General features: G+C 46.8%; 2 protein-coding genes across 3 annotated transcripts; both read left to right on the forward strand.

The window, feature by feature from the left end:
- The first annotated feature begins 4,633 nt into the window (after positions 1-4,633).
- Positions 4,634-8,785, forward strand: IER3IP1 (immediate early response 3 interacting protein 1). The gene is made up of 3 exons (XM_040090030.2): positions 4,634-4,823; positions 6,348-6,449; positions 7,299-8,785. Exons 1-3 carry the CDS (start codon positions 4,733-4,735, stop codon positions 7,352-7,354), a joined length of 249 nt encoding a protein of 82 aa, XP_039945964.1. The 5' UTR covers positions 4,634-4,732; the 3' UTR covers positions 7,355-8,785.
- A 2,014-nt stretch (positions 8,786-10,799) lies between these two features.
- HDHD2 (haloacid dehalogenase like hydrolase domain containing 2) lies at positions 10,800-26,125 on the forward strand. 2 transcript variants are annotated; one of them, XM_040090028.1, is made up of 7 exons: positions 10,800-11,040; positions 13,493-13,628; positions 15,711-15,919; positions 18,162-18,246; positions 22,908-23,124; positions 23,869-23,932; positions 25,045-26,125. In XM_040090028.1, exons 2-7 carry the CDS (start codon positions 13,528-13,530, stop codon positions 25,146-25,148), a joined length of 780 nt encoding a protein of 259 aa, XP_039945962.1. In that variant the 5' UTR covers positions 10,800-11,040; positions 13,493-13,527; the 3' UTR covers positions 25,149-26,125. The 2 variants fall into 2 exon arrangements, with proteins under 2 accessions (XP_039945962.1, XP_039945963.1); XM_040090029.2 differs by having other exon boundaries at positions 10,859-11,040; positions 13,496-13,628.
- The last annotated feature ends 1,191 nt before the right edge of the window (positions 26,126-27,316 follow it).

Here is a 27,316-nt window from a genome sequence, read left to right on the forward strand (position 1 = left end):
TGTGAGAGAGAGAACCAAGCAACAAATGACATTTAAAGGCTGTTATGGTTACGGAGTCAAGTAACTTAGGAAAACAGCACCGATAAATTTAGGTGTAAATTCAAAATTGTGTATGGTTTTTCATTTTGTTCCTCAGTCCCCAGGCAGTCCTTTTGTGTGTGAAGCCCTATTAATGTCCTCTCAAATCTCAGGAAGGCTGTCAGGCTGTGTTTTTGGAGGGATGGCTGTTCGCTTCTTAAATAAGCAAGGGCAGAGGTGACCCATGAGTCATGGACAAGGCAAGGGGTTTTCTGTACGCAGCTGCTGACAGGTAAGGGCCAGACACTCATTCTCCCAAATGTACAAAATCTCATTGCATTCCCAGCTTTGGCGGTTTAAAACAAACAAACAAACAAACAAACAAACAAAAAACAGTCTGGACATTAAACCAGTCACTCAATTTGTGCTTACCAGGGACGCGTTACATCCGTCGGATGCACCATTAACTTTACAGCTCTTCAACAGTGCTATAGGTGTGATGAGTGAGGGATGACAAAGGCTTTAGCCTAACTGTGAAATTTAGCTGTGGGATTTATTTATAGCACCTGGCTGAGACACAGAGCCCAATTCTTTTCACATACACAAAGTTTTTCACAGAATGAAGTTGCTGATGGTAGGATTCGGTAAAAGGGCTGCCACCAACAAAATGCATTTCTTCACTTCCAGCTTGGGATTGTTGGGCCCAATTTCCAGACTGTTCTGTGTCCCTAAAATTTTCTCACTGATACGTGTGTATCTGGGTATGTACAATGTCTAAAGAAAGAAGCGGTTAAAGCTAGTTCAGAAAATAAAGTCAGAAGATGGTGGTGGCAAGTGAGGTGAAGGGTATAGAGGCTGAAGTTACAACAGGTCTTCCTTTGTCCTGGTATGTTCTCCTCAGGATTAAACTCAGTTAACCCCAAAATCACCCATGCAACAAGCTTGGTTCTCTTTAAGTGTAGGGGACAGTGAGACACAGGGAGATGTGCTCTGAAAATACTGAACGAGAAACTGAGAGTGAAAAACACCGTTGCCTTCACACAATACTTCACCAGCCTGAAGTTTAATCCTTTGGCATCTGTAGGGTGGTTTAAAACTCTCCTTTATGGTGATAGACTGCACCCTACAGATGACACCACGGGAATTTACTGTACTGAAACACAACATCTTAATGAAGCAAAAAAGAAAAGAAGAAAAGGAAAAAAAAAAAAAAAGGAAAAAAAAAGAAAAAAAGAAAGCCCCTTTCCTTCTAATGCAAGCAACTTTATCTGGTTTTCCATTCAACCACATAACAGGATTCAGAGATAAGACTCCTGTGGTTGCTAAGTTGCCGTGATGGATTTCACTAAGGGGAAAATCATGTCAAGTTTATGTCAGCTCGATGGCAGCAGCTCTTTGGAAATACATCTTAATTATGGATAAAAATACTATGCCATAACTTGTATACTTATTGCAAAAACCTCGGGTTTTTTTTTTTCAGGGCCATAACTCTAAGCATTAGCTCTTCACTGAGGTTAGAATTTATTTATTTATAGGTTGGATACTGTAAGGAGATAGCCCAGGAAATACTTCTTGATAATGGTGGTTATTGGATATCTATGTTAGTGACCCCCATATTCATCTGTGTTTAATTATAGAATCACTGCCAGAACACCCTAAGTTATGTCTGAGGACTAAAGGCAGCTCTGTTTGTGAGACCATCATATGTCACCTCTCAGAACTTCTTAAAAATTAGTAGTGACTTTTGGCATGAAGTTTTTCAGGCCAATACTGACTTTCTCTGCCTGTATGGAGTTTGGTAAACTCAAGATAAACTTTTTTGGGGGGAGGGCAAAAAAAATTTCAGGGGCAGGGTGCCCTGGGCAACTAGAAATGGCTCCATTTTAAAATGTAAAATGGTGAGGTTTAGGAGGTTTTCAGTCATAGCAAATTTAAAAAACTAGACGAGAAATAAACAAGCTATGTTCGAGCTCCTGAGCCTTCAAGTACATGTTCACATGTACCACTACACTGGAGTGTTCCCACTAACTGCTGACTTACAAAGTTAATCATACACATAAGAGTTTTCAGAACCAAAGCCAGCATTTGGGAAAAAAACAATGGGTTTTCATGTAAGTAAACACTTCAGCACAGGCTCCAAAGATACTGAGCTCACTGGAACTGCAATAGATGTTTTAGTCACTAGCCTGAACTGAGACTGTATTCCTTTTTGAGGCTGAAATGACAAATGCTTTTGACCAGATGACAGAACTCTGATGAATATGCTTGATTCTCTATCTCCCTTGTATAACACAATTTTGAGAGTAATTTTGAGGGTAGATTATAAGGAGGACATGCTGTGGTTCTGCCGGCGGGTTGCTTTATCTTTATTCCAGTATTAAAATGTAATGTTATTTAATAGTAATGATTATTAAGATGCACAATATTGTGGCACTGACTGTACCGAAGTGGGTGTTTTGGAAAGGAAAGCTGAACACAGGAAGAAGCTGAGGTGTGGGTTTCTTCACAGCTGATTCATGTGGTGTCTGAGCTTCTATTGATTATATACTCCTGATATTTAATTAATTGAAGTATCAGATCACCCCTTGCTGGTGGGGGGATCTTTGCAAAGAGCATGGGAACACAATATTGATAAGCAGTGAATAATTTGTCCAGGTTGTGTCAGAAGTCTGTGGCAGGGCAGAGAATGGGATCTCTCCAGTCCACCACACTGAGCACAAAATTATCGCCTCTATTGCAGCGGACAGATCTAATAATCATCACCACACACTGATTATGCAAATCATTGTGCCCCTGATTGAGTAATAAAAGTTACCAACCATCCAAAGTTAATGGGCTTGTGTAACTGTGTGATTACTGGGAAATAAAATCGGGGGGATTATGCAAATCACTCCCTTCAGCCAATCGCACTGAAAGAGGCAAAGTGGGGAAAAAAAGTCTATTTGTGCGTCAAGAACTACACTGGGATAACAGTGTAACTACAATAGAGGGATAACTGTATAACCACAGTAGCTATAACAGGGATACAGTATCCCTGAGCCCCAGTTGTGATTCTTTTGTTATCTGAGTGCAGAACCGCCCAGAATCAATCCAGTATGAAAGGTAATTGTTTTCTTTTGGATTCTGCTTTGTGTTCTGCAGCATTACGTGTTGGAAAACGGCATCTGGGATCTGGGCTGACTTCCTGCTAGAGATCCCAGTCAGGATAGAAGGAAAACCAGTGTATTGAGAAAACACACGGGAAAACCCCGGTGTCCGTAAGACGAAATATAAGTATAAACTCATGTATTTTTGCACATGCAGTGTTTATGGGTGTTTTTTTTATTAATTCTGCTAGTATGGGGTTGCTGATGACGGATGGCCACGGGGGCTGGCCCCACGCCGGGCGATGTCTCCCTGCCAGTTCCCACCACCGGGAGACGCCACTTTACCACGTTACCGACGGAGGAGGATGAGGATGAGCCTTACTCCCGCTTCAAATCCAAAGGCCACTTGCTACACGGCGAACAGAGCTTCCCACGTCACAGCCTACGCTGTGAGCTCCATGGGGCCCCGAGAGATCCACGGACCTGGGAAATCCACGGGGCTCCGAAGGACCCACGGACCTGAGAAAACCATGGGGCTCCGAGGGATCCATGGACATGAGGGATCCATGGATCCGAGGGACCCAAGGGGCTCCTGGGAACCCATGGGGATCCGAGGGATCCATGGACCCGAGGGATCCACAGGGCTCCACGGGCTCCATGGAGGCGAGGGATCCATGGACCCAATGAACCCAAGATGCTCTGACAGATCAATGGGCCCAAGGAATCCAAAGGTCTCTGCACGACCAGCGGACCCGAGGGACCCACGGGGTTCCAAGGGATCCATGGACCGAGGGGATTCACTGATCCGATGGCCCCGAGGGGTTCTGATGGAACCATGGGGCTCCGAGGGATCCATGAACCCGAGGGCTCCATGGACCCCACAGACCCAAGGAGCTCCGAGGGACCCACGGGGTTCTGAGAGATCCACGGATTCGAGGGCTCCACGGGGCTCCAAAGGATCCATGGGCGTGAGGGATCCAGGGATCCAAAGGACCCAAGGGGCTCCATGGGACCCACGGGGTTCCGAGGGATCCACGGAGTCGAGGGATCCACAGGCATCCAAGTGATCCATTGACCAGAGGGATCCATAGATCCAACGGACCCAAGTGGCTCCAAGGAATCCCAGGGGCACCGAGGGATCCACGGAGCTCTGCGAGACCCGCCGGTGTCCACAGGGTTCCGCCGGACCCGAGGGGCTCCGAGAGATTCGGCGTCCCGAGGGATCCGCGGGCAAAGCCAAGAGTCGGACGCGGCTGCCGGGAGCCGGAGGCCACGCCCCCAGGCCTCGCTCCAGTCAGGCCACGCCCCGAAAGGCGGCACGGCGCCGCGGCGACGCCACGCCCCCAAACCCACGCCCCATAGGGCCGGACGCCCCATTTTAGCCCCGCCCCATAAAGCCCCGCCCCCTCCGTGCGCACCCAACGCGCGGCAGCAGCGGAGACGCCGCGCCCCCAGGAAGCCCCGCCCCGCCCTTTAAAAAGGAAGGAGCCGCCCCATTGGGCCACGCCCCTTCCCGGCCCCTGAGGGGGAGGCTCCGCTCCCAGCCCCGCCACGTCTCTCGCGGGCGCCGCTCCCGATCCTGCTCCCGGTGCCGCTCCCGGTCCCGCCCCGCTCCGCCCCGCCGGGCCATGGCGTTCACGCTCTACTCGCTGCTGCAGGCCTCGCTCCTCATCGTCAATGCCGTGGCCGTGCTGCACGAGGAGCGCTTCCTCCGCCACGGTGAGCTGGGAGGGCCGCCGGGCCTGGGAGGGTGGCCGCGGTGGCCGCGGTCCCCGCCGCCGCTCCGTGCCGGTGGGAGCAGCGGCGGGCGGGGGAGGGGTTTGGGCTTCGGGCTGGGTTTGGGCTTTGGGGATGAATTCCCAGCCGCTTCCGTCGTACCTTTGTCTCGCTCTCTTCCCCCCCCACCCCCCCCCACCCCCAATAATTGTCCTTTTTTTTCCTGTCCATTTTAAACGCCCCTTCGTGCCGCGCCTCGGAGTGTTTGGTGTCGTGCAAAGGTTTCCTTTTTTCTTGTCGTGCCTGGTTCTTGATGAGATGGCGCCTCTCGGTCCGTGGGATTCCCAGGGCTGGGCATCCTTGTCCTTCGAAAGAAGCCAAAGCCCTGCGAAACAGAGAAATTCCACCACCAGAAATTCCACCAGACAAAGATCTGCAAAGCCGTGGGGAAAAAAATGGCCAGTAATCCACGGTTTCCCAGTTTATTGGCGTGGAGAATCCTCCACGTCAGGCTGAGCCAGGATTGTTGGCAGCAGTGCAGAAAGGCATCCCTTTCTCCTGCTCCCCGGTTATATTTGCTTCAGGGATCTGCTCCGTTTGGGTTTGGGCTTTTCTTCTGCCCTCCTGACGAGCAGCTGGAATTAAAAAGGAGATGTGGGGACTAGTGGGACGGGTGACTTGTCAGCCTCGTGAGAGTTGGGAATATAGCTCCAGGCTCATCCCAGTGGGAAGCAGCAGCTGGCAAGGCTGGTGAGGGAGTGGACTCGCCCACCACCCTCAGCCTGGTGTCAGGGAGATGAGAAAGAGAGAGCAAAAATCATTCAAAAGTGGTCTCTGGAGAAAGAAACGCTCAGCTCGGGAAGTGGAGCTTGGGGTGTTGAGAGCTGCTCCTCCCAAAAATGGTAGGGGCTGCAGCCAGCAGCTCTTAGAAATCCCTGGACATTATGCTGTGTCTGGGCATCATGAAACTTCAGGACTTGTGTTATGGTCAGAAAAGTTCCCAATTTTTTTTTCCTTAAACTTTCTAATTTTTTTTCTTTTTTTAAACAGCAGTTGCAAAAATCATCACCCCTATTTTGGAATCTGTGCTGGCCATTTTTCTCTCATGTGGCCCCTTTCTCAGTGCTGAAGCATCATCACTTCACACCCAGCAATTATTTGCTATTTTATTTCCAGCACTGTGAACAGTTTGCAGTTGGTCCAGAGTTTATTTTGACAGCTATTTTTGGGGTTTTTTTTAAGCCCAGATAAACTCACGTGTAACTCTGGGCACGCAGGGGACAGTGGTGTATTAAAAACCTGAGGGTTTTCTTTACAGAAACACGTATTTGTCATCGCTTAATGTGAAGTTTAACAGCTTTTGGCCTACTGTATTAAAATATGTCCGTGAAATAAGGCTAATTGGGCTGTCTGTCTGTGTTGGTATAAACTGCACTCAGGATAGGTTGCTCGTTAAAGTTGCAGCATTTGTTGTGTGGTTTTGGGGTTTTTTTTCCTAACGTGTGTGTCTGTTTTTATGTGACCCAGTTGGCTGGGGAAGCGATCAAGGGATTGGAGGATTTGGAGAGGAACCAGGGATTAAAGCACAGCTGACAAACCTCATTCGATCGATACGAACCGTTATGAGAGGTATGGGCACAATATTTTCTGCTATTTTCTATTATTGTTATCATTATTACAATCTGTAATGTCTTGTTTCTGCACTAGTCTATACTTCCTCTGGGCCTGGACCCTCAGCAAGAGGGTGCAGGCCTCACCTAAGGCGCCCTAATTCTGGTGAAAGTGCAAAAACGTTCCCTGACTCTGGCTTGTGGTTCTCCTGCTGAGCTTTTGCCTTCCCTTGGAAACTGGCAGCTGGGAGGAAGCTTGGTGTCAATCACCTCGTCTAAATCCAGTTTTATGGGAAGTACCTGTGAGGGAAATGTAATCCCTGGGTTTCTGAAAGGCAAGCCAGGCTAATGTGCCTCAGAAGAAGGCGGGGAGAAGAATGTACTTAATTTGGAAGTTACTGATAGTTCTTCATTGTGAAGGACACCAAAAATTCATTTTGTAGATGATGATAGAGAGGGAGTAACAACTCTTAAACCTGTCTTGCCTGTCACTGAGTAAAACCCAAAACATTTATTCCAAAGCACATTCTAAAGTCAAGGGGAGAAGCTGAATTTTAGATGGTTCCGTTTCATTTGGAGAAAGAGTTATTTGTGTTAAAGTTAAAACAGAACTAAAGGCTCTGGGTTAGTTAAAACAGGCTGTTGAAAAATATTTCTGCAGTTGCTTTCTACTAATCCTAGTATCCTAGCATTTGAGCCTGGCTTCTTCCACTGGTCACAACTTTGCAGAGGAAAATTAAGTTAAGTGTATTTTTAAAATTTTGACTAGTTCTGCTCCTTCTCCCAAGGTTATATGAATCTCTGTCATTTTGTGATGTGGAAAGGAAAATTTTTACTATTAATTTCTTTTTCTTCTCCCCCTCTGCAGTGCCATTAATAGCCCTGAACTCCATCACAATCGTTCTCCTCCTGTTGTTCGGTTGAGGACACCCAGCAGAAATCCTTCGGACATCCAAAGAAACCAGTCGCTGACCACCACTGCTTTGAGTTCCCTGGGATCCAGCACCCGTTTAGCTGTCAATCTGACATTCAACTTAAAATAATAAAAAGACACTGTTTCTATTTATCCCATTTCCTTATGTTCCCTTGCAGTTTCATTAAGCAGGATCACGGGATCAATGCAACAACGCTGCGAACACGTTGGACTGTGACCAGTTCTGTTGCTGCCTGATCATTGTGTTGATTAATTATTAGAGTAAACGTCATAGGATGTTGCAGTGACTGGCAACGGGATGCAGCTTTTAAATGCCTCGTTACTCAGGGATGAATTTCCTTCAGTACGCTCTCCAATTTGTTTTTAAATTGAGGAAAATAACAAGGCATTTGTTTTCGTTTCAATTACTACCACGGAACTGTTTAAGAGAATATGAATTGGGCTCTGGAAACATGTTGTAAAGGATACTTGTTAGAAAGGATTGAAGTCCAGCTGTGATATGGAGGGAGATAAAACCAGCTGGGTAAAGTCCTGATTCAGTCCTGATTCAACATTGAAAGCTGAATCTTCCTGCTTTGATTGGGGATTTTTGTGTTCAAATCAGTAGTTCATACTCATGGTAAAGTCAGTTGAAAATGCAAGTGCAATTGCAGTGCAAAATTAAAAAAAAAAAATTAGAAAAAAAAGCTGTATCTAAAGCTGGGTAACTGTGTTAACTTTGGGGATATTAGTGATTAACATTTGTTACTCTTCTGTCAAGGATTGTTATTATACTTTTTAAAATATGTATTAAACTTTTGCGTGGTGATTACTGTGATCGAAGTGGGGGAACCATTTGTATTCTGAGCTTCCTGGGAGACGTGGGAGGGGAATACCCTGCGCTTTTCAAATGCATTACTCTGTGAAAAACCTGCGAATTTGCAGCCTCTTCTGTTACTGCTCCTTCCCCTGCCCTCCATCATCATCATCGTTTGTTAAATTTGAAAGTGCAGCTGTGTGTGTAACTTTGCAGTTCTGTCGCAGAGAATGCTTCCAAGTTGCTTTGGTACCAGTCTGAATTCAAGACTGCTGAGTTCGGTCTGAATTGGAAAAGGTGATTTTCATGTAGCTTTTTAGAGAAGATGGAGTTCTTTGTCTGTTTCTCTGCTGAAGTGTTTAATTTTAAAGAGGGGAGGCCAAGGAAAACTTGGCAGTTTCATTATTTTAAAGCAGCTTAGTCAATCGTCTCTTCTCCAAACATCTTGATGACTAAAGCGTACACACTGTTGTATATGAAGAAGAATCTGTAAAACATGTAAATGCACTCAATGATCTTCAATCACAGTTTTTTGCAGAGTAACGTACATCCAGGAGGAAAGTTTTATGTTGTTTCCTTTTCTTCTTAGTGATTTTTGTAAATAAATCCTGAATTTCCATGTTAAGCACTCTCTCTCTCCTAGCTCTCTCTCTGTGTACAGTGGGGATATCTCAAAACTCTGCTTCATCCTCTTCCAGATACCAGAGTTACTGCTCTTACATGAAATACCTAATTCTTCCCTCGTCCCTGTGGCACCTGGCAGTGTCACCTCTCTGCTGTGGAGCTGTATTCTGGTTTTTGTAGCAAGCCCAATGAGACGTGGCAGCGTGGCTGTCCGGAGGCAGAACGGCATCTTCAGGATCTTTAAATTTCAAAACGTGCGGATCTGTTAGAAGTAATTTCTTTATGACGATCTCTGTGTCAGTCGGAGGTGACGAGGGTACAGCCTGGCTCGGCTGTTTTCACAGATCTGTCTTTCGTGGAAACGGGGCTCTCTGTGTGTGTGTGTAACATTTTGTATTCCTGTGAAATTTTTTTTTTTTTTTTGGAAAGAAAAGCGGCGGTCGATGTTCCCGCGGCTCCGGGAGCGAGTTCCGCACGCTTTGAGTCGCGGCGTGTCTGTAACCCGCTGGCTGTCAAAACTTCATTCGTTCTTACTGAAATAAAAGCCCGTACTACAGATTGCAAGCTGCAGCTTCAAAATAAAACGGGTGAAAAGTGATTTTTCCTCCTCCTTGCTGTGCTTCCAGAGGGGCTGCAGGCACACGGGCAGAGCCGGATGGGCACGTGCAGGGAGAAGGAGCAGCGGGAATCCCGCGCTGGAGGCAAAACCGGGACGAGTTTCACCTGGCAGGTGAAAAATAGCGAGTCAAAGTGGGGCAGCAGCTGAGGATCAGGTAACGAGCAGGGAGAGGGCCAGGGAAGTGCAGGGTCAGCCGGGGAATAACCACGCTGCTGCTGTCCCCTCACGCGGCTTCCAGCACTTCTGGGACGGCTCTGCGGCTAAAACGGCAAAAAAACCAAGGAGCATGCAAAATAAAGTTATTACACACACATATATATATATTTTAATATATACACACACCCACACCTTAGTAATAGCTTATAAAACATATAAAATTAGTATGTCTATAGATTAAAATTCTTATTACAAGGATACATACACACATATAAATGTAGAATTATAAGTATAAAAATATATATATTCATATATGGATATAAGTGGATTATTCAGTATGGAACATATTATGGATGTAATTTAAAATATTTAATTGTGTATATATATAATGAGAAAAATTTCTTCCCAATATCCTATATGTATATATCTATATAAAAATATATACTAGTTATTATGGATACATTATATGTATAATATATCCATATATGGATATTACAACGTATTTTGTATGTAACGTGTATATATAATGTATAAATATATATGTGTAAAATTAATATCGTTATATGGATACATTATTATATATAATACCCATACAGCGCATAACATACCCATGATATACATATTAGTGATATAGTATTGATAAATCGTTTACGGATATCTATCGTGTATGGCTACAGATATAAACATGTCCATATAGGATATACGGGATATAATTTACACGATTTATGATCAAATCCACAAAGGATGTGATTATACATTGTATGTATAGGATAAAGAGGCTGTAGCAGGTACAGTAATAGGGATATCATGGACAGAACGGGAGTAATTTATTCACTATCTTCCCATACCCATGTCGCGATGCGCCCCGTGCCCTCAGGGCCCCGCGGGCTGCCCCCCGCGCTGCCTGTCGCGACTGCCGGACGCCGATGGGCCGCAGGCCGGCTGAGGGCCGAGGTCGCTATTTATTTATGACAATAATCGTTACATTCTCTTTTTTATTTGCCGCGCTGGCGCTGGGCGGGGCCGGGCGGGCTCGGCTCCGCCAGGACCCGCGGGCTGCGGACAGAGCGCAGCGGCAGCGGCGGCCGGAACGGCTCAGTGCCGGGGGAGCCTCGCTGGCTGCTCCCCCCTCTCCTCCGCGTGGGCGCGTCCGCCGCCTTCGGCCGCGAACGGGCGGGCGGAACCATCCGCGTCACGGAAAGGGGAGCGCTGCGCCGTCGGGCCTCCCCCGGAAGGGAATGGGCCAGCCCGCGTGCCTGTGGTCAGCTGGCGGGAAGGGGTGGTACCATCCGTGCGAGACGGGGGTTTTGCAGGACGGGGGGGCAGACGCTGTGCCTTCGGAATCCTTCCATCGAAGGACATATATAGCCATATATATATTTATAGAATATATCCCTCTTTCCCTTAGGTTGTGTCTTGTTGTGTTCCTCGTGTCCTTGTCCCAGAGACCGGGGCTGGGGGGGTCCCTTTGTCCTGACAAGGTGAGTTTTCGTTGTGATGTGATTATGAAAACCCTGGTGCTGGGGGCCTTTTAGGACTTCCTTGGCAGCTTTTTCCTTAAAATAAGGCTGTGCTGGAAACTGACTCTGCAGATAACTTCCGTACTTCCCAGGTAAATACACAGTGAACAGGAGGACCGGTGGAAATGCAGGGTAAAAATTAAATAACGGTAACAGTAGTAGATGTGGTTATAATAATAGTAATTTCCGTTGAACTTGATGAAGCTGCTTTAGGAGTTCTGTTTTCAAGCTGTGTGTCATTAACATTTAACTTTGGCTTTCGTATCAACAGATGTACAGTAAAAGAAGCATTTTTATTTATTATTGCAGAGAACCAGCAGGAATAGTGGTAGTGGAATATCAAAGTTTCCTGTTGTGTGTGTGTGTGTTGTGTGCATGGGACACCAGGCTCACATGACCATTTATAAAAGCATCTGCAAAGATAAAACTGACAGAAATTTATTAGGGCAGGTTCCTAGGTCACGGTGTTGACTACTCTGTGTGCTTTTTTTTGAAGTACAAACTTGCTGCATGTTGTCTATAACCAAAACCAGCTGAACACAAAATTGTGGTCACTTGTAGGGCTGGCAGATCCCAGAGTGGTTTGGGTACAAGGGACCTTAAAGTGCCACGGGCAGGGACACCTCCCACTGTCCCAGGCTGCTCCAAGCCCCGTCCAGCCTGGCCTTGGACACTGCCAGGGATCCAGGGGCAGCCACAACTGCTCTGGGCACCCTGTGCCAGGGCCTCAACACCCTCCCAGCCACCAATTCCTTCCCAAGATCCCAGCTGTGCCTGCCCTCTGGCACTGTGCTGTCCCTCCATCGCTTGGAAATAGTCTCTGCCTTTCCTGTCAGCTCCCTCAGGTACCTGAAGGCCAAAATCAGATGACTCCAAAGCTTCCCTTGTATAATCTCAGCTCTCTCAGCCTTTTCAGACAATTGTTGTTTAACGAACAGCAGAAAGTCTTGCTGTATTGGAGCAGTATTGGGCATTTTCTGAGAAACAGCTCCTCAGGCTTGTTCACCTAGCAGAACGCAGCGCTTGCAGCACGCATGAGGGGAAGTGTTTGATTCTGGAGACAGATCTTTAGCCAGGTGACCCAAACATCACCTCTCTGTTCCTTCCCTGGTGCCTTTACCCTTCAAGTGCTGGCTTTTACTTTGGGCTGAGTCCGTGGAACCCTAGGAAAACTGCCTGGCTGTCCCTTTTGCGAGAGCATAGAATGACCCTTCGAGGTGCTGGATATCCATGAGCCCTGACAGCTTCCAGGCTAAAAATCTGGAAGTCCTGCCGTGACCGAGCAGCCTCAGCGTGGCTGTGGCGTGGGCTGCATCACCCTAGGTCTCTCTTACAAAAGTAAAATTAACAATATGCACTTTGGCAGAGCATTTTGAGCTTTACAGCCAGAGCACTGCATCTTTATTTTCACTGTTGGTGTTGGTGGGACTTGCTGAAATATTCTTGCTGAGGCTTTGAACCAGCAATCCCAGACCCAATGGCCCTCTCCCCAGCACCCCTGAGTCGTTCAGAGAACTTTATTCTGTTTTGTTTTGATGCACTTGAGGAACAAACAGCACCTGATTTCCACAGAGCCTTTGGGGAAAAAAAAAAAACAACCCACCCAACCACCCCATCAGTTATGTTTTTTGTTTTTTTTTTTTTAAATCCAGCCTTTTATCCCCCAGTCCAGAGGGGCCCATTTCATACTGTCAGCGGTGCTGGCAGCAGTGAGGTGCTTGTGGAACCCCTGGGTGCTGTCTGTGAAAAAACGAGGTTCACTTTCTTGGTAAAACTTAAAAAGTTTAATAAAAAGACAATTAGGAGACAGAATAAAGCAAAAGCTGGGTGCTGGGCATTCAGCCAAGAGCACAGGGCTGACTCAGAAAACATTTCTTTAAATGCATCACCACGTTGCATAGTCATAGACCCTCATGCATTATTCAGACATTCCTTTGAGTTTAGATGTTCTCTTGGTTTCAACCCCCCCACTCCAGACCTGCCATCATTCCATCTTTGCATATCAGTCACTTTTTTCCCTCCTTGTGGGCTCCTGTTCTGTCCTCCCCCTCCCCTGATAACAGAGGATCAATAAATCCTTCCTTTGGGGTTCCGGGGTCCGTCACCGGTATCTTCATCCAGACAGGATAATCCAAGAATGTGGGGTATTTCCTGATCATCTGTACCACTCTCTGAGCTAGCTACATGAAAGAAAAAAAGCATTCTACATGCCATGCCATAGCCTAAGAAATATATGTATATTCATGTATGTCTCGCACTACTATTTCTTGGTTTTGTTAACTGCAGAAATGCAGAAATAAACTATATTCGTGCAGCAAAGTTTTCCGGCATATAGCATGCCTTTTAATATTTGTGAAAAAACAACAATATAATATGATATAATAAAACGTCACTGTCCCTGCTGTGTGCTCAGCAGCCCGAGGTGCCCCTCGCCTGTCCCGGGGCGCGATGTCAGCGCGGCGCGCGCTGAAGGCCGTGCTGGTGGATCTCAATGGCACCCTCCACGTCGAGGACTCGGCCGTGCCGGGAGCCCAGGAGGCCCTCAAAAGGCAAGTTTCCCCTCTTCTTCCTTTAGGTTTCCTCTGGGAGGTTGTGTCGGTGCTGTTTGCACAAAAGGGGTGGACGAGCGGAGCAGACTGGTGGCCAAATCCTTTATCCTGTGTTAATGCCAGGAGAACTCAGCAAAGGGTGGAGGTACCGGTGTCACCTGAGCCCCTGCTGCTTTCCTCAGTGTTTTCTAAGCCTTTTCTAGACATAAAACCCCCAATGTTCAAGGTGTCTCCACTCTACTCAAGTAGAGTTCAGGTGAATTGTCCCAAAATCAGTTCAGCTGAGTTGTTCCTCCAGGCTGTTTTAACTACAGGGACCTGATCTTCTGTCAGATCTTTTAGATCTGTGCTGAGATAAAGTGGGATGACAGAAAATCTTGGTCTAGGGAGCAAGGCAACCTCTGCAGAGTTCTCATTTCATTCAGACAAGGCTTTTCTCGGTTATTACTGTTTTTAAAGTTTCTCTCTGCTAGGTAGACAACCTAATTTTCTTTTTCTTTTGTAGGGATTTCAACACATTAATAAACAGGACAGTTAAGTTAACTCTTTTCTCTTATAGTGAAGGGGTGCCTAAGGACACTGAGGCACAGCAGAATGATTTATTCCAACCAAGTCAGTGGTGAAATAGGACACACAATCCCGGGAATATCTGTGGTGTTTTCCTGGAGAAGACATCTTGCAATGGACGAGGAAAAATCCCAGAGTGATTGGTGGTATTGTGGTGAATGAAGGAGGACACGTTAAGATTCTGGGGCACTAAAGATTAATCAGGGTGTAGGAGCAGAACTGGAGCTGAATGGGCTGCTAAGGGTTTTGGACTGTTGCTCAGAGGAAGAGTTCACAGAGGAATTAGGAAGCTGCTTTTCCCACAGGTGGAAATGATTATGTCCTTAGGATGTAAAATTGCAAGGAAGTGAAAACTGCTAAACGCTGGGCACTCCATCACTGCCCTTTCACTCACTGCACCCTGTTTCCTGCTGCAGGGAGAACTTGTGCCAGGTGAGAGTCAGTGCTCTTGAAAATCCATATAATATATATGTGCTGTTACAGGCATGCAGAGCAGGTGTCAGAGAACAGCTGGGTCTTTTGGCTCAGAGGTTTTTAAAAAAATTACCACCCCACCCTCTTTTCTGCCAGTCCATGTCCCTACCCTTCCCAAAGGGAAGCTGGAAGGAATGGCATGCAGCTTGCTTAGGGAGCAAATGGAGAGATGCCTATTTTAAGGTTACTGTGTTCATAGTTCCCTGTTGAGGTCCAGAGGGAAAAATCATATTAATTTTTACAGTATTGTCAACCAGGAGAGGTTTTTTTTTTTTAACACCTCATACCTGTGAAGGGTCATTGTAAAACAAGAGATAAACAGGAGAAGGAAGTGGCAGGTGCAAGCAAGTCTCCAACTTTATTCTGATGCTCTCCACACAGTCCTGGTGCCTGTGTTTGTTCCTATAGCAACAGAGAAAGTGATGGTGGGGGAGTAATTAAAGGGAGAGCTGTTGAAACTGTCACTTAAAATTATTTGATTGTTTGGTAGCATTTACTGTCAGCACAGGGCAATAACGTGGTTTTATGTGGTGCTGGTGTTCCTCAGGAAAGAGGGAAATGGATGCAGAAGCTGACATAAAACCACCACCAAGGTAGCACAGGCTCCTGGAGCATCCTGAACGAGCCACAGCTGCTGGTAAATTCACCCAGCAGTAGAGTTCAACATATTAATTCAGCAACAAGATTCTTCCGTTTGCTTATTTTGATCAAGAAGTGGGACTGGCTTATTTATTGTGTAGTTTGAATAAAAAGGCTTTTCAAATGACTTATCATAGGTTGTGCTGGCTGCTGCTGTGAAGAGGGAGCTGGAATCTCTGCTTCCCTCAGGAATTTTTGTGGTGGATGAAGGAGAGGAGGGGAGGATGACTTGTCTTGCTCTGGGAGGCGTAATTCCTGCTGCCTGTTCTGCATCACAGAACTGTTTGCATGGCACCAAGTCCTCTGCGTGGTCTTTTCGGCCTGTTTTTAGCCCCAGAGAGAAGCACAGATGTGAGAAAAGGAGGAGCCTGTGCCCAGTTTCCCCCTCTGTCCCCACCCCAGGCTGCGCGGTGCCCCGGTGACCGTCCGGTTTGTGACCAACACCACCAAGGAGAGCAAGAGGGACCTGCTGGAGAGGCTGACGGGGCTGGGGTTCGACATCGCGGAGCACGAGATCTTCACCTCCCTGACAGCAGCCAGGAACCTCCTGGAGCAGCAGCAGGTGCGGCCCCTGCTCCTGGTGGACAACAAGGCCCTGCCTGATTTCACAGGTGAGGTGCTCAGGAAACAGCTGATTAACGAAGGGCAGTTAGTGAGCAGCTAAGGAAACGTGTTCTCGGTCACCTATAGACCACCCGCCACGGTGGAGCCTGAAATGTGGAATTTTGCAGGGTGATTTCTTCATTTTTAATCAGACATCAAACAGCCTGAAGTTGTATCTTCTTGAGGAGCGGTGGAAATGGCAGCCAAGGCCTTCAAATAGTCAGGAATTCAGGTAAAACTCAATATAATTAGTTTCCAATGTAAAATATGAAGTAATAGTTATCACCAGGTCATTGGTGTTTTATTGGACCTACTGGTGCTGATTTTTTTTTTTAATAGCAAGGGTGTGTCCATTTGTGTAATACCTGACTTCCAACAGAGGTTTTACTCATGAAGAGCTGAAAAAACAGTGTGTAGGCACACACAGCAGGCTGTTTCTCTGCTAACAGATTATTATTAAATGCAAAATCTCCAGGCAGTTATTGCTTATCTTAAATTGAGCATTTAGGTTTCACCCCTTGGATGCCTTCACTGGTGACAGAAGGTTCATTGCCCTGACTCCTCAAAATTGTCATCCCTGAAGACTTGGTTAAAACCTGCTTTGCTTTCAGATGTTCCCACTTCCCTCCCTCACCAGTAAGGGGAGCAGAAAACAACGTGTTCTCGCTTGGACATCAGAAGTAGCAAAGATACCCACACTTTTAGCATACTCAGAGTCCAAAACTGTACAGTGTACACTTATTTTTTTTTTTTATTTAAAGTCAAGGCGGGAGAAGTATGGATGTCTTGCCCTAACCTTGCCTTACAAACTGAAATCTTTTGGCTGTGTAATTTAAGTAGGGTCTAATCTTGCCAGGATCTAGGAATTTCCTGTTAAGTTTTGGTGCCATAGTCTGGTCAGAGATCTTCAGAGAGGTCAGTGTTCGGGAGAAAAGCCTCTGTGAGAGCCGTGAGACCCGGTAATCTGTTCTGCCTAACATCATATCCAGAGAAATGTGCCCCCAGCAATATTCTGTGTTTGTGCTCCCAGGAAAGCTTTCCTGGGTGAGAAACAGCAGAGGCAGCAGCAGCTCTTTCACTGTCAGCATTTAAATCAGCTCAGTCTGCATGGTTTTGGGGATCTTTCCATCAGTTTTTCAGGAGCTGATGCTAATTTTGTAAAAGATGGCACAGACAGAGGTATCACGGGGGCTCGCTGGTGCATCACCTACATTGCTTGGGTCTGGAGTGGGTTGTTTGGTTTGTTTTTGCTTTGGCTCACGTTTCCTCAGTGCTGCTCTTGGAACATTTAAGTACGGTGGAGAGTGCTTTAAATTCCTGTTAGTGGCTGCTATTGAGCTGTTCTTGGCTACTCTCTCTACTAAAGTTGGTCACAGGTGGATGAAGGAATCCTTTTCCTGGTTTAAGGACTCGAATGGTGTCACGAATCCACCGTGGCACCTCTGAGTGGATGTTTGCTGGCTGAGCCACCTGAGGGACATGCAGCAGGAGGCCTTAGCCAGCAGAGCCAGCCAGGAGCTCTGGTTGTCCTGGTAAAGGTGCGGAGGGTGTGTTTGAAGGTGGAACGAGATCCTCAGTGAGTGCAGGATGCAGCTGATAACATGCCATTAGTAAAACCCTCCTGCTGCTCCTACTCTGCTTCCACTGCTGGTTCTGTCCAGGGGTGGGGCTGCAGTGGAGCTGTTCCCAAGGGCACTAATCCACGTTGGAAAAACACCTGCCAGATAAGCCCAGTCTTTATATAAGGTAACAACTTCTGGGCCGTGCTGCAGTGCCATCTTTATTGTCAGAATCACACTGATGCGTGGAACAACAGTCAGTGGAGTTTGCTGTGACTAGAGGGAATCGAAAAACTGGATGGGATTCACTTGAGTTCCTGATTTGCTGTCTTACACATAATATATATACACAATACATAAATATATGTAGAGAGGGTTTCTCAGATGGCAAGCAGTCATTCAATTAAAAGAGGGATTTTTCCTGCTGCATTTCAGTGGGAGTGGTGGCAGAATCATCTCACAGCTGCTGTTAAGACTGTCCAGCTCCTGGAGGATGGAACAGTCTGGATGGACCAGCACCTTTTCCAGAGATGCTTTCTTCATCTATAAAATATATAAAAGCAGTCTCTGTGATATGACTGTGTCAAAAAATGCTTGGTTTTGCCTTAAAGTGATTAAATGCACTTTGCTGACTGTGGGCTGCTAAATGTGAATTCAATCCTGTCTGCTCAGTCTTGTTCTGGTTTCCCAGGGATTGGCACAGATAACCCCAATGCAGTGGTGGTGGGACTGGCTCCTGAGCACTTCCACTACGAGATGATGAACAGAGCCTTTAGGTAAGGCAGCCCCTGGCGGGGCGTGGGGTGGGGGCTGACTTGTGCTGGGCTCTCTTTCTGGGAAGAAAAGGGTGGTAGGAATATCACACGTTATGCAGTGTGTGAGGGAAGCACTAATCTTGCTGGATTTGGGTTCTTCACCAGGATCTTCAGGCAGTCCAGACCTCATTTTTACAGCTTTCAGTCTAAATAAACTGCAGAAGTACAGCCACAGCTGTCCCTGAGGGAAAGAGTTAGCAACTCATCAAGGGGAAATATACAAAATCAGCAATGTGGGGAAGAATTCACAGAATTATTTGGGTTGGAAAAGACCTCCAAGCCCAAGCTGTGCCTGCCCCCCACCTTGTCACCAGCCCAGAACACTGAGTGCCATGTCCAGGCCTTCCTTGGACACCTCCAGTATTGAGATTTTGACATGTCTTCACTGAAGACTAGAAGCTGGGCGGTTGTAAAAACAAAGTTCTTTATTGCATGGCTAAATCAGTCTCATGAAGGCAAAGTTATCAGGGTCTGCAGCAGTGTGCAGAAGCCTTCTAACATAAAGTCCCAAGCAGAAGCAGCAACAGCAGCAGTGACAGCACCCATGGTCTGTGTCCTGTCTCATCAGTAGCAGTCGCATCAGCAGCAACAACAATGGCATTTGTGGTGTTTCGTGAGCATCCTAGAGTTCTCAAAGTAGTGCATTTTATTCTGTTTTTGTCCAGTCAGGTGCCTACATGAATTTCCTACAGTCTTGCTGGACCAATCCTAAGTTAAGATTGATGTGTGACAGTATTCACAGTTTCTTGCACAAGTTCTTCGCATATAGCTCTGTCAGTTCTAAGAATGTTTAGCAAGGCTGCATTGTTTTTGTTATGACTAGAATTTAACTTTGCAAAAGGCAATGCTACTTGAACTTTAAACTAGGCTTTAGGGCTTTTTCTTGCTGACCGATTCAGTCTCTTGTTTACTAAGGCACTTAAAAATCCTCTATTTATTTAAAACTAAACTTGCACTTCTACCTCATGTCTGTGTGGATTCATGTATTTTAGTTTCTCTGAAGGTTCTAATTCAATCCTCACATTTCTGGGCACTCCTGGGCCTGTGTGGATTTGGCCCAGGGGGATTAATACAACAGCACTCCAGGGATGGGGACTCCAAACCTCCCTGGGCAGCCGCTTCCAATACCTGGCCACCCTTTCCATGGAGAAATTCCTCCTCATGTCCAACCTGTACCTGCCCTGGCACAGCCTGAAGCTGCTTCCTCTTTTCCAAGAGGAGAGGCAGATTGTGTTTTCAAAGCCCAGCCTTCAGAGCCTGTGTGCTATAGAGAAGGAAATCCAGTGTTCAAGGCAGATTATTCCTTACCTACCTGATGCAGGATATCCAGCAGTGTCTTCTGTTCAGGAGTGGCCAGCACAACTTGTCAGGCCTGGTGGACTGTGGAGCTGATCTTGAGTGTTTTATTTTTAGTGCTCTTTTTGCCTCTAGGCGAAGGGGTGAGTCAGCTAGACTCTGTCTGTGACCGTCCATGAGCCAGGCTGCAACAGTGGGTGCAGAACCATGAGTCCTTCTCTCTGGTTCTGGCTTGACTCCACACTCTTGATTTTAACCTAAAAAGCTGTCTTGGTTTTGAAAGACAGTTGTCTGCCGGGGGAAATTAGAGCCTCCCTTGCAATGGAGAATGTAAACCCTGCCCTTCCCTCCAATGATTATAATTTTGCAATTAGGGGCTTTCAGGCAAAGATATGGGAATAGCAGTAACAATTCTTTATCAGGAATGTTAAAAATAAAAAGGAAAATACAAATGTAGTAGTACCAAAAAAACCCAAAAAACCCCCAAAACAACAACAACAACAAAAACCAAGCAAGGAACCAAACAAAGATCCTGGAAAAACCCCTGACAGAGTCAGGGATACGAGCTGGCACCCTGGTGGTCAGGGTGTTGGAAGCAGTCCAGATAAATCCTCCTGGAGTAACAGATGTGGTTTTGTGGAGTAAAGATGGTCCTGTAGAAAGTCCAGTGGTGATGAGATGGGTCCAGTCTTCCTCCACATATTCAGTGGAAAAAACAGGATCTCTTGTGTCCTTCAATCCCAGTTTTTATGCAGCTGGGAACAGCTGGCTCCTCCCCACTGTGGAGCATCTCACAATGGGATGATGGAATGTGTCCTGTCATTGGTGGGCCCTAATGGCCCATTATCAGAAGATGTCCCTCTGGGGGATGGAGGGGTGGTGACAGAGATAAGAAACACTGCCCCACCTGGCTCTAATGGCTGGGCCATTATAAGAAGGCATCCTCCTCCCTCCCCCTGGAGGGACAAGAGAAGGACAAAACATCTAGAAAAACCCAGCCTTCAACAGATGAAATGCCATACACATTTCTAGGTTACACAGTCCAATACAAAAGCCTTCAGCTTTCAGACACTGGATGTGAGCCTGTAGCTGAGTGTAGCCCTGGTGATGTGTATGATTGCTCACGGGATGGTGGCTTCCACACAGTTCTGCACCTTGAAATCCGGTGAAAACCCTGATATCAGACACCTTAACCTGTCTTAATAACCATAAAATTTAAAGACGGAGTATCAATTACTGCCCACCACTGTCTTAGGGAGGTTTCTTCGGCGCAGGAGGCCAATGCTGTCCTCACCTGCTGCCAGTTCTATGTTACATCAACCGATGTTGACCCAAACCGACCCTGTCTGCCTCGTTAATGAACCTTGCCAAAGATATTGATTTTGGAGTTTTACTTTGGGTCATGAGCGGACTCTTAATGTCACAACTGCATGAGCTTAACCTGTTGAGTATCCCAATGCTTACATCATTTTACTGATTCCTATTTGTGTCCTGAATATATTAGTTGTTGAATAATATCCATTGTTTGCTGGGCTGATCACCAGGGCACTTAGGAAAACCCAGGATGGGCTCTGTCTGACCTGTAACACCTCACTGATTTGTTCTGGGTGTTTCCCCCAGTCCTCTGCAGGGGATAAAAGTTTTGCTGGTATCAGTTCTGTTAGGCCTGATGGAAACACTGACCACTGGCACATTCTCTTCTTATTAAGCCTTGCCCTATTCCTTTTCCGCTACTGCTCAGATAATTAAGTCTCTTGGGATTTGCATTGAAAGTGGAATTGGATTGGGATTGCAGAACTCTGAGGTGAATCTGATTAAATGCCGGTATCTAAGCACAGGTTCCTGTGTCTGTGCTGGTGAAATGGGCTCTGGAGGGATAAGGGAGGCACTTCAGGGCATTTTTTTACCTAATAGTGCTTAAAATAGGACAGTTGAACTGTGCCCTAGGTGTGCCTTTTCCTCTGCACCAACTGTGAGGAGCCCAGGCTGACTAATTATGTGGTAGGCAACTATTCCATTGACACCCAACATTAACTTAGGTAAATCTAACCCAACATGAGTCCCAAAACGAAATACACAGAGTTTGGCCGTTCTCCAGGCACCACTTGAAATGAGTGAGACTAAATTCCTCTTCCTGTGTAAGTGGGATTTTGATGCCACATTTGAAAGAATTCTCTCAGGTGAGATCTCTCCTGCTAACTGCTGAACATAGTGGTTGTGGTGATGTTGTCAAATTAAATTTTTCTATGTCCTAGAGGCATCCTCCCATCGTGAACATGTCTGGCTGCTCACAGAAACGCAACCCGGCTCTCTTCTTGTTCAGCTTGCTTCAGAATGCATTGATTCAATAGGAGTGTTTTGTGATAATTAAGTGAAATGAAATATCATTTATGTTCTGCTCAGAGCTTCCTGGCTGCTCTGCAGACATCCTCCAAGGAGAATCCAGCTCACCTCAGCCAGCCTCTTACAAGAGGGGCAAAGCAAGACTTAGTTTTCTCAAAGGCTTTTGTTTTGTTTTGTAAATCAGGGTTCAAGGGGAAAATGAATCCTCCTTTCTGCCCTGAGAATAACAGCCAGTGTTTTACACTGTTGTGCTAAAGATTGGAATGACCTGCATTGCCTGGAGAAGGTGTAAAATCAAAGGGCAAATGTTTGGCAGTCCAGATGCTGTCTGGAGGGCTCTTGTTGCACTGGAACTTGGGAGGGGAGGACTGCAGTAACATTGCTGTGCTTGGTGGAGCAGGAGCATTCCTCTAGGACAGCACCTACACAGCTTCCCTTTGCTGCAGGACAGGGGGATGCAGTGTCTGCCGTGAGGAAAACCTGCAGGGCACATAACAGAAATGTGGGAATCAAAGAGGAGGTGCAGGTTCTGTGGATTGAGCCTGCTCAGACTCCCAGGGTTAACGGGGAAATTCAGAGGGACGTGAATGCGTCAAATGGCTCTGAGTTTTTTTTAATGTAACTTGTTACTTCAGTTCCTTCAGTGCTAAAATATAAAGTTAAGGTCAGATGATTCGTCTTGTACCTGTAAGAAATTCTTCCCTGGGAGGGTGTTGAGGCCCTGGCACAGGGTGCCCAGAGCAGCTGTGGCTGCCCCTGGATCCCTGGCAGTGTCCAAGGCCAGGTTGGACAGGGCTTGGAGCAGCCTGGGACAGTGGAAGGTGTCCCTGCCCGTGGCAGGGGTTGGGACTGAATGAACTTTAAGGTCTCTTCCAACCCAGACCATCCTGGGATTGTGTGAAAGCCGCTTCAGGCCTTCAATTGTAAATATAATTCCTTTAATACAATTTTTATACTCTCTTCTTCTTTCATTCATTCTTCAGGTTAATTTTGGATGGGGCGCCTCTCATAGCCATCCATAAAGCCAGGTACTTCAAGAAGAAGGACGGCCTGTGCCTGGGACCCGGGCCTTTTGTGACAGGGCTGGAGTACGCGACGGACACCAAGGCCACCGTGGTGGGGAAGCCAGAGAAGACCTTCTTCCTGGAGGCTCTGCGGGGCACCGGCTGTGCCCCCGAGGAGGCCGTCATGATTGGAGATGTACGTGGGCACAAAGCCCTCCCCACCTGCCCGGCACTGCAGTGCTGCCCTCCGTGCTGTGCAGGGCCTGCCAAGGGGGGTTCCGAAGGATGGGACTGGCATTTCTAGGGAGAAAATTGAGCTGGGGAAGGGGCTGGAGCCCCAGGAGAGGCTGAGGGAGCTGGAAAGGGGCTGAGCCTGGAGAAGAGGAGGCTCAGGGGCGACCTTGTGGCTCTGCACAACTCCCTGACAGGAGGGGCAGCTGGGGGGGTCGGGCTGTGCTCCCAGGGAACAGGGACAGGAGGAGAGGGAATGGCCCCAGCCTGGGACAGGGGTGGTTTAGATGGGATATTAGACAAAAAAATCTTCATGAAATAGGATTTTGAGCACTGGCACAGCTGCCCAGGGCATTGGTAAAGTCCCCATGCCTGGAGGGGTTTAAAAGCTGTGTGGGTATGGCACTTGGAGATACGGGCAGTGCTGGGGGAATGGTTGGACTCAATGATCTTAGAGGGGCTTTCCAACCTAAACAATTCCCTAAAAGTTCACAGGATTTTAGTGTATAATCCATGGGGTTTTCTCTCTTGCTTCAGCCACTATTTGATCAGGCAGAGAGCACACAGAAAACCACTCGTGTGACAGTGTGACCAGTGGGGTAGCTGAAAAATCTGACTCTGTGTCGCTGCTTTTAAGTGATGTGCAGAGCAGAAGAGGTTATGGGAGTGTCTGTGCCCGCTAACCCACTGCTCTCCTGCTGTGTCCCAGGACTGCAGGGATGATGTTGGTGGTGCCCAGCAGGCGGGCATGCGTGGGATTTTGGTAAGGACAGGTGAGTGCTCGATGGATTCAATAATTTCAGGAGACAGTGGTGCCTTCAGTGATCTCACCCTGAGCCAGCCCTGCTGCTGTGTGACAGCCCAGCTTGCACATCCCTGCGGGCGTGGTGCAGAGGCAGAAGCAGCAGGGCTAGAGCACAGCACAGGCCCCAGCTGAAGGCAAGGTGACCAAAGTCATGCATGCTCTTGTAGGACAGCTGCTCTTGAAGCTGTGAATTTTTGCTCTGACTTAGAAATCCAGAGCAGTAGTCACAGAACAGAGGGAACTGTTACTGTCACATCTTAGATTGCCAAAATCAGTCACAGCAATGTAACCTCTGATCATGCAGGAGCTCTGGTGACTTTCCTCAGTAATTACATGGGTCATTATAAATGTCATTTTGCTTTGTATGGAATTGGAACCTGGAGGGATGGACAGGTGTTGTTTGTATTGTTGATGGACCCGTGGACTGGGTAAGGTCTCTTTGAGGTTGCAGCTTCTCATGCCACACAGTGTGATACATTGAAAATTAAGGGAAGTAATCCTGCTTTTCTTCAGAAGAGTCTTCAGACAGGCACTCTTCATGAGGAACTGTAGTGATAGAACAGGGAGTATTGGCTTCAAAAATGAAAGACATGAAATTTAGGTTAGAGATTTTAGGAAGAAATTCCTCCCTGTGAGGGTGGGCAGGCCCTGGCTGTGGCTGCCCCTGGATTCCTGGCAGTGCCCAAGGCCAGGTTGGACAGGGCTTGGAGCAGCCTGGGGCAGTAGAAGGTGTCCCTGCCATGGCAGGGGGTAAAAGGAGATGAGCTTTAAGGTCTCTTGCAACCCAAACCATTCTGGGATTTTATGATTATTATTAAGAAACTACAACATGGACATTTGCCAGTACTGCAGAGTGAGCTGGTGCAATTAACACTAGTTTTGGTCCACAGCTGCCCCTGGAGGAATCTCCAGTAGGGCTCAGCATTTGTTCAGGGAAGCCTTGTGGGATGATTTTGCCTAGATGGGCATTTTCCTAGTTGGTACTGCTATGACAAGGCTGTAATTCTAAGGAGGAAAAGAAAAAATAAGGGGTACTCAGAGGAGTTTGTTAAAGGGATCTTTGGGTTTAATCTGTTACAGGTAAATACCGTCCAGCAGATGAAGACAAAATCAACCCGCCTCCCTACTTAACCTGTGAGAATTTCCCAGAGGCAGTGGAACATATCCTGAAGCAGATGCTGTGAGAAAGGGAACAGCTAGCTTGAAGAAACATCTGTTTCACACCATTTCCTTCATTCTTGCTTCAAAAATTAAGGTCCCAAGATCAGTGCATGCGTGGCATCCATCGGAAACCACCCTGGGCTGTGAGGGGCAGGGGATCCATGTGTGCCCAGCACACACAGGGAGTGTGGCAGTGTTTTCTTATTTTCACTTTTCAAAGGATTCCTGATGAAAAGCCCCGTCTGGAAGGCGTCACCTTCTGCAGAACAAGTTAAGCTGAAAACATGCACTGAAAATGCTCAAGTAAATAAAGCTCAAACACCAGCAGAGCCTCAGTGGGCCTCTGATGATTTCACTGATGTTTCTGCTCTGCTCTGACTTAAAGGTAGAGATTGTGCACATTTAGAAGTGACTCTTAAATGAAAATACCACCATTGCTTAATAATAACTACTGTGGCTGTCTTTCATTAGAGCAGATCCTGTTATTTGCTTTTCAAATTTTACATAAAATTAAAAACTGTCAGCATTTTACAGATGTTTTAATTAGATACTGTTATTAAAAAGAATGATACAGAAACAAAACTCTGGTATTAAATGCCTTAGAGACTGTGACTTTTTAAAATTAGGCTTCAGCAGGGTCCTATTAATGCTACAGTTGCAAAATTTCACTGTTGTTGGGGATTTTTTTGTTCTTTTTAATGTTATGGAAAAAATCCTTCACAAGCCATGGGGACAGATTCCAGTTTTTACAGTTGGTTAGCAGAGCTGTAAAATGAAATTTAATTCTGTAGCGTGCAATGCTTTTCTTATGCACTACATCCCCCAATATGAACCAACTTTGTAATGATGGTAAATGGCTTTTCTGGTCCATTTGCAAACTGTAATAATCAAAGTCCTTTACAGTTGTTTTACAGTGCTCCTGTGTGTTAAATTATTATATTGTAATTATGCATTACTGGAGTATTAACCTTATTGAAAATACAGTTTTGTGTTAATGAGCCATGCTCGTTCTTGTTAAACAAAACCGTGGTGATGAATGAATTCCTCACATATGACAGGGTCTCTCTGCAGCCTCCCTTGGTGGGTAGTTACTTTGTTCAGATTTAGTCTCTGCCAGGAACAGAATGGGTGGATGGAGGAGATTTTGCAGTAGAAACACAAGAATAAATCATAGAATCATTTAGGCTGGAAAAGTGTAAGGCCATTGAGTCCAACCATTCCTCAGGACAGCCAAGGCCACCACTGACCCCTGTGTCCCCAAGTGCCACATCCACACAGCTTTTAAACCCCTGCAGGGATGGGGGCAGTACCACTGCCCTGGACAGCTGTGCCAGGGCTGGACAGTCTTTCCTAGGAAGAAATAATTCCAAATATCCAACCTGAACCTCCCCTGGTGCAACTTGAGGTGGTTTCCTTTCATCGTGTCACTTTCTGCCTGGGAGAAGTGACCTCTGAGGAACAGAAGCCATTTTTAGATAGTGTCTGTAGGCCCCTGTGCTGCCAGCTTCAGTTTTGTGTAAATTCATACATCTGGGTTTTGTGCCAGCAATTCTGAATCCCTGCTTGGAAGGATGTAAGGGAGCTCTGTGGCCTGGGGTCAGTCAGGTGCAGGAACAGGGAGATGTATCAGCAAAATTCTGTGAAGACATTTTCCCTTGGAGACTCCCAATAATGTGTGACTGATGCAGGAATTAAAAGCACATCCTGGAATGCGCTGGAAAGCATGCACAACCCTGGTGCTTGGAATGCAGACACACACCAGCCCAAGGGAAACAGAGGGAGAACTGCATGGAGGGGAAGGGGCTTGCTGGGCAAGAAGGATGGTGAGAGAAGGCAGTGATAGGACCTGGAGCCTGAAAAAATGACATGTTGGAATTTCTGATGAGAAGAGCACTGGCTGCCCACCTGGCCACGTGTGTGAGCAGGACAGTCCAGCATGGGGGACATTTGGCACTGCCCTGCCCTGCTCACTGCAGCATCCACAGGGCAGGAGAGGGTGACACCTGAGGAAGGGACTGGAGCAGCTCTCTTAGGAGGACAGGCTGGGGGAGCTGGGGGTGTTCAGGGCAGTGAGAGGGGCCCTCAGCCCTGGGTTGTCATCTTTGTTCAGAGATGGCCACAGCACTCAAGAGTGCTCCTTTAAAAACTTCAGGGGGCTCCAAGTATCAGTACCTCATTATCTAAAAGTCTT

This window comes from Hirundo rustica, chromosome Z (assembly GCF_015227805.2).
Source record: "Hirundo rustica isolate bHirRus1 chromosome Z, bHirRus1.pri.v3, whole genome shotgun sequence".
Classification (NCBI taxonomy): domain Eukaryota; kingdom Metazoa; phylum Chordata; class Aves; order Passeriformes; family Hirundinidae; genus Hirundo; species Hirundo rustica.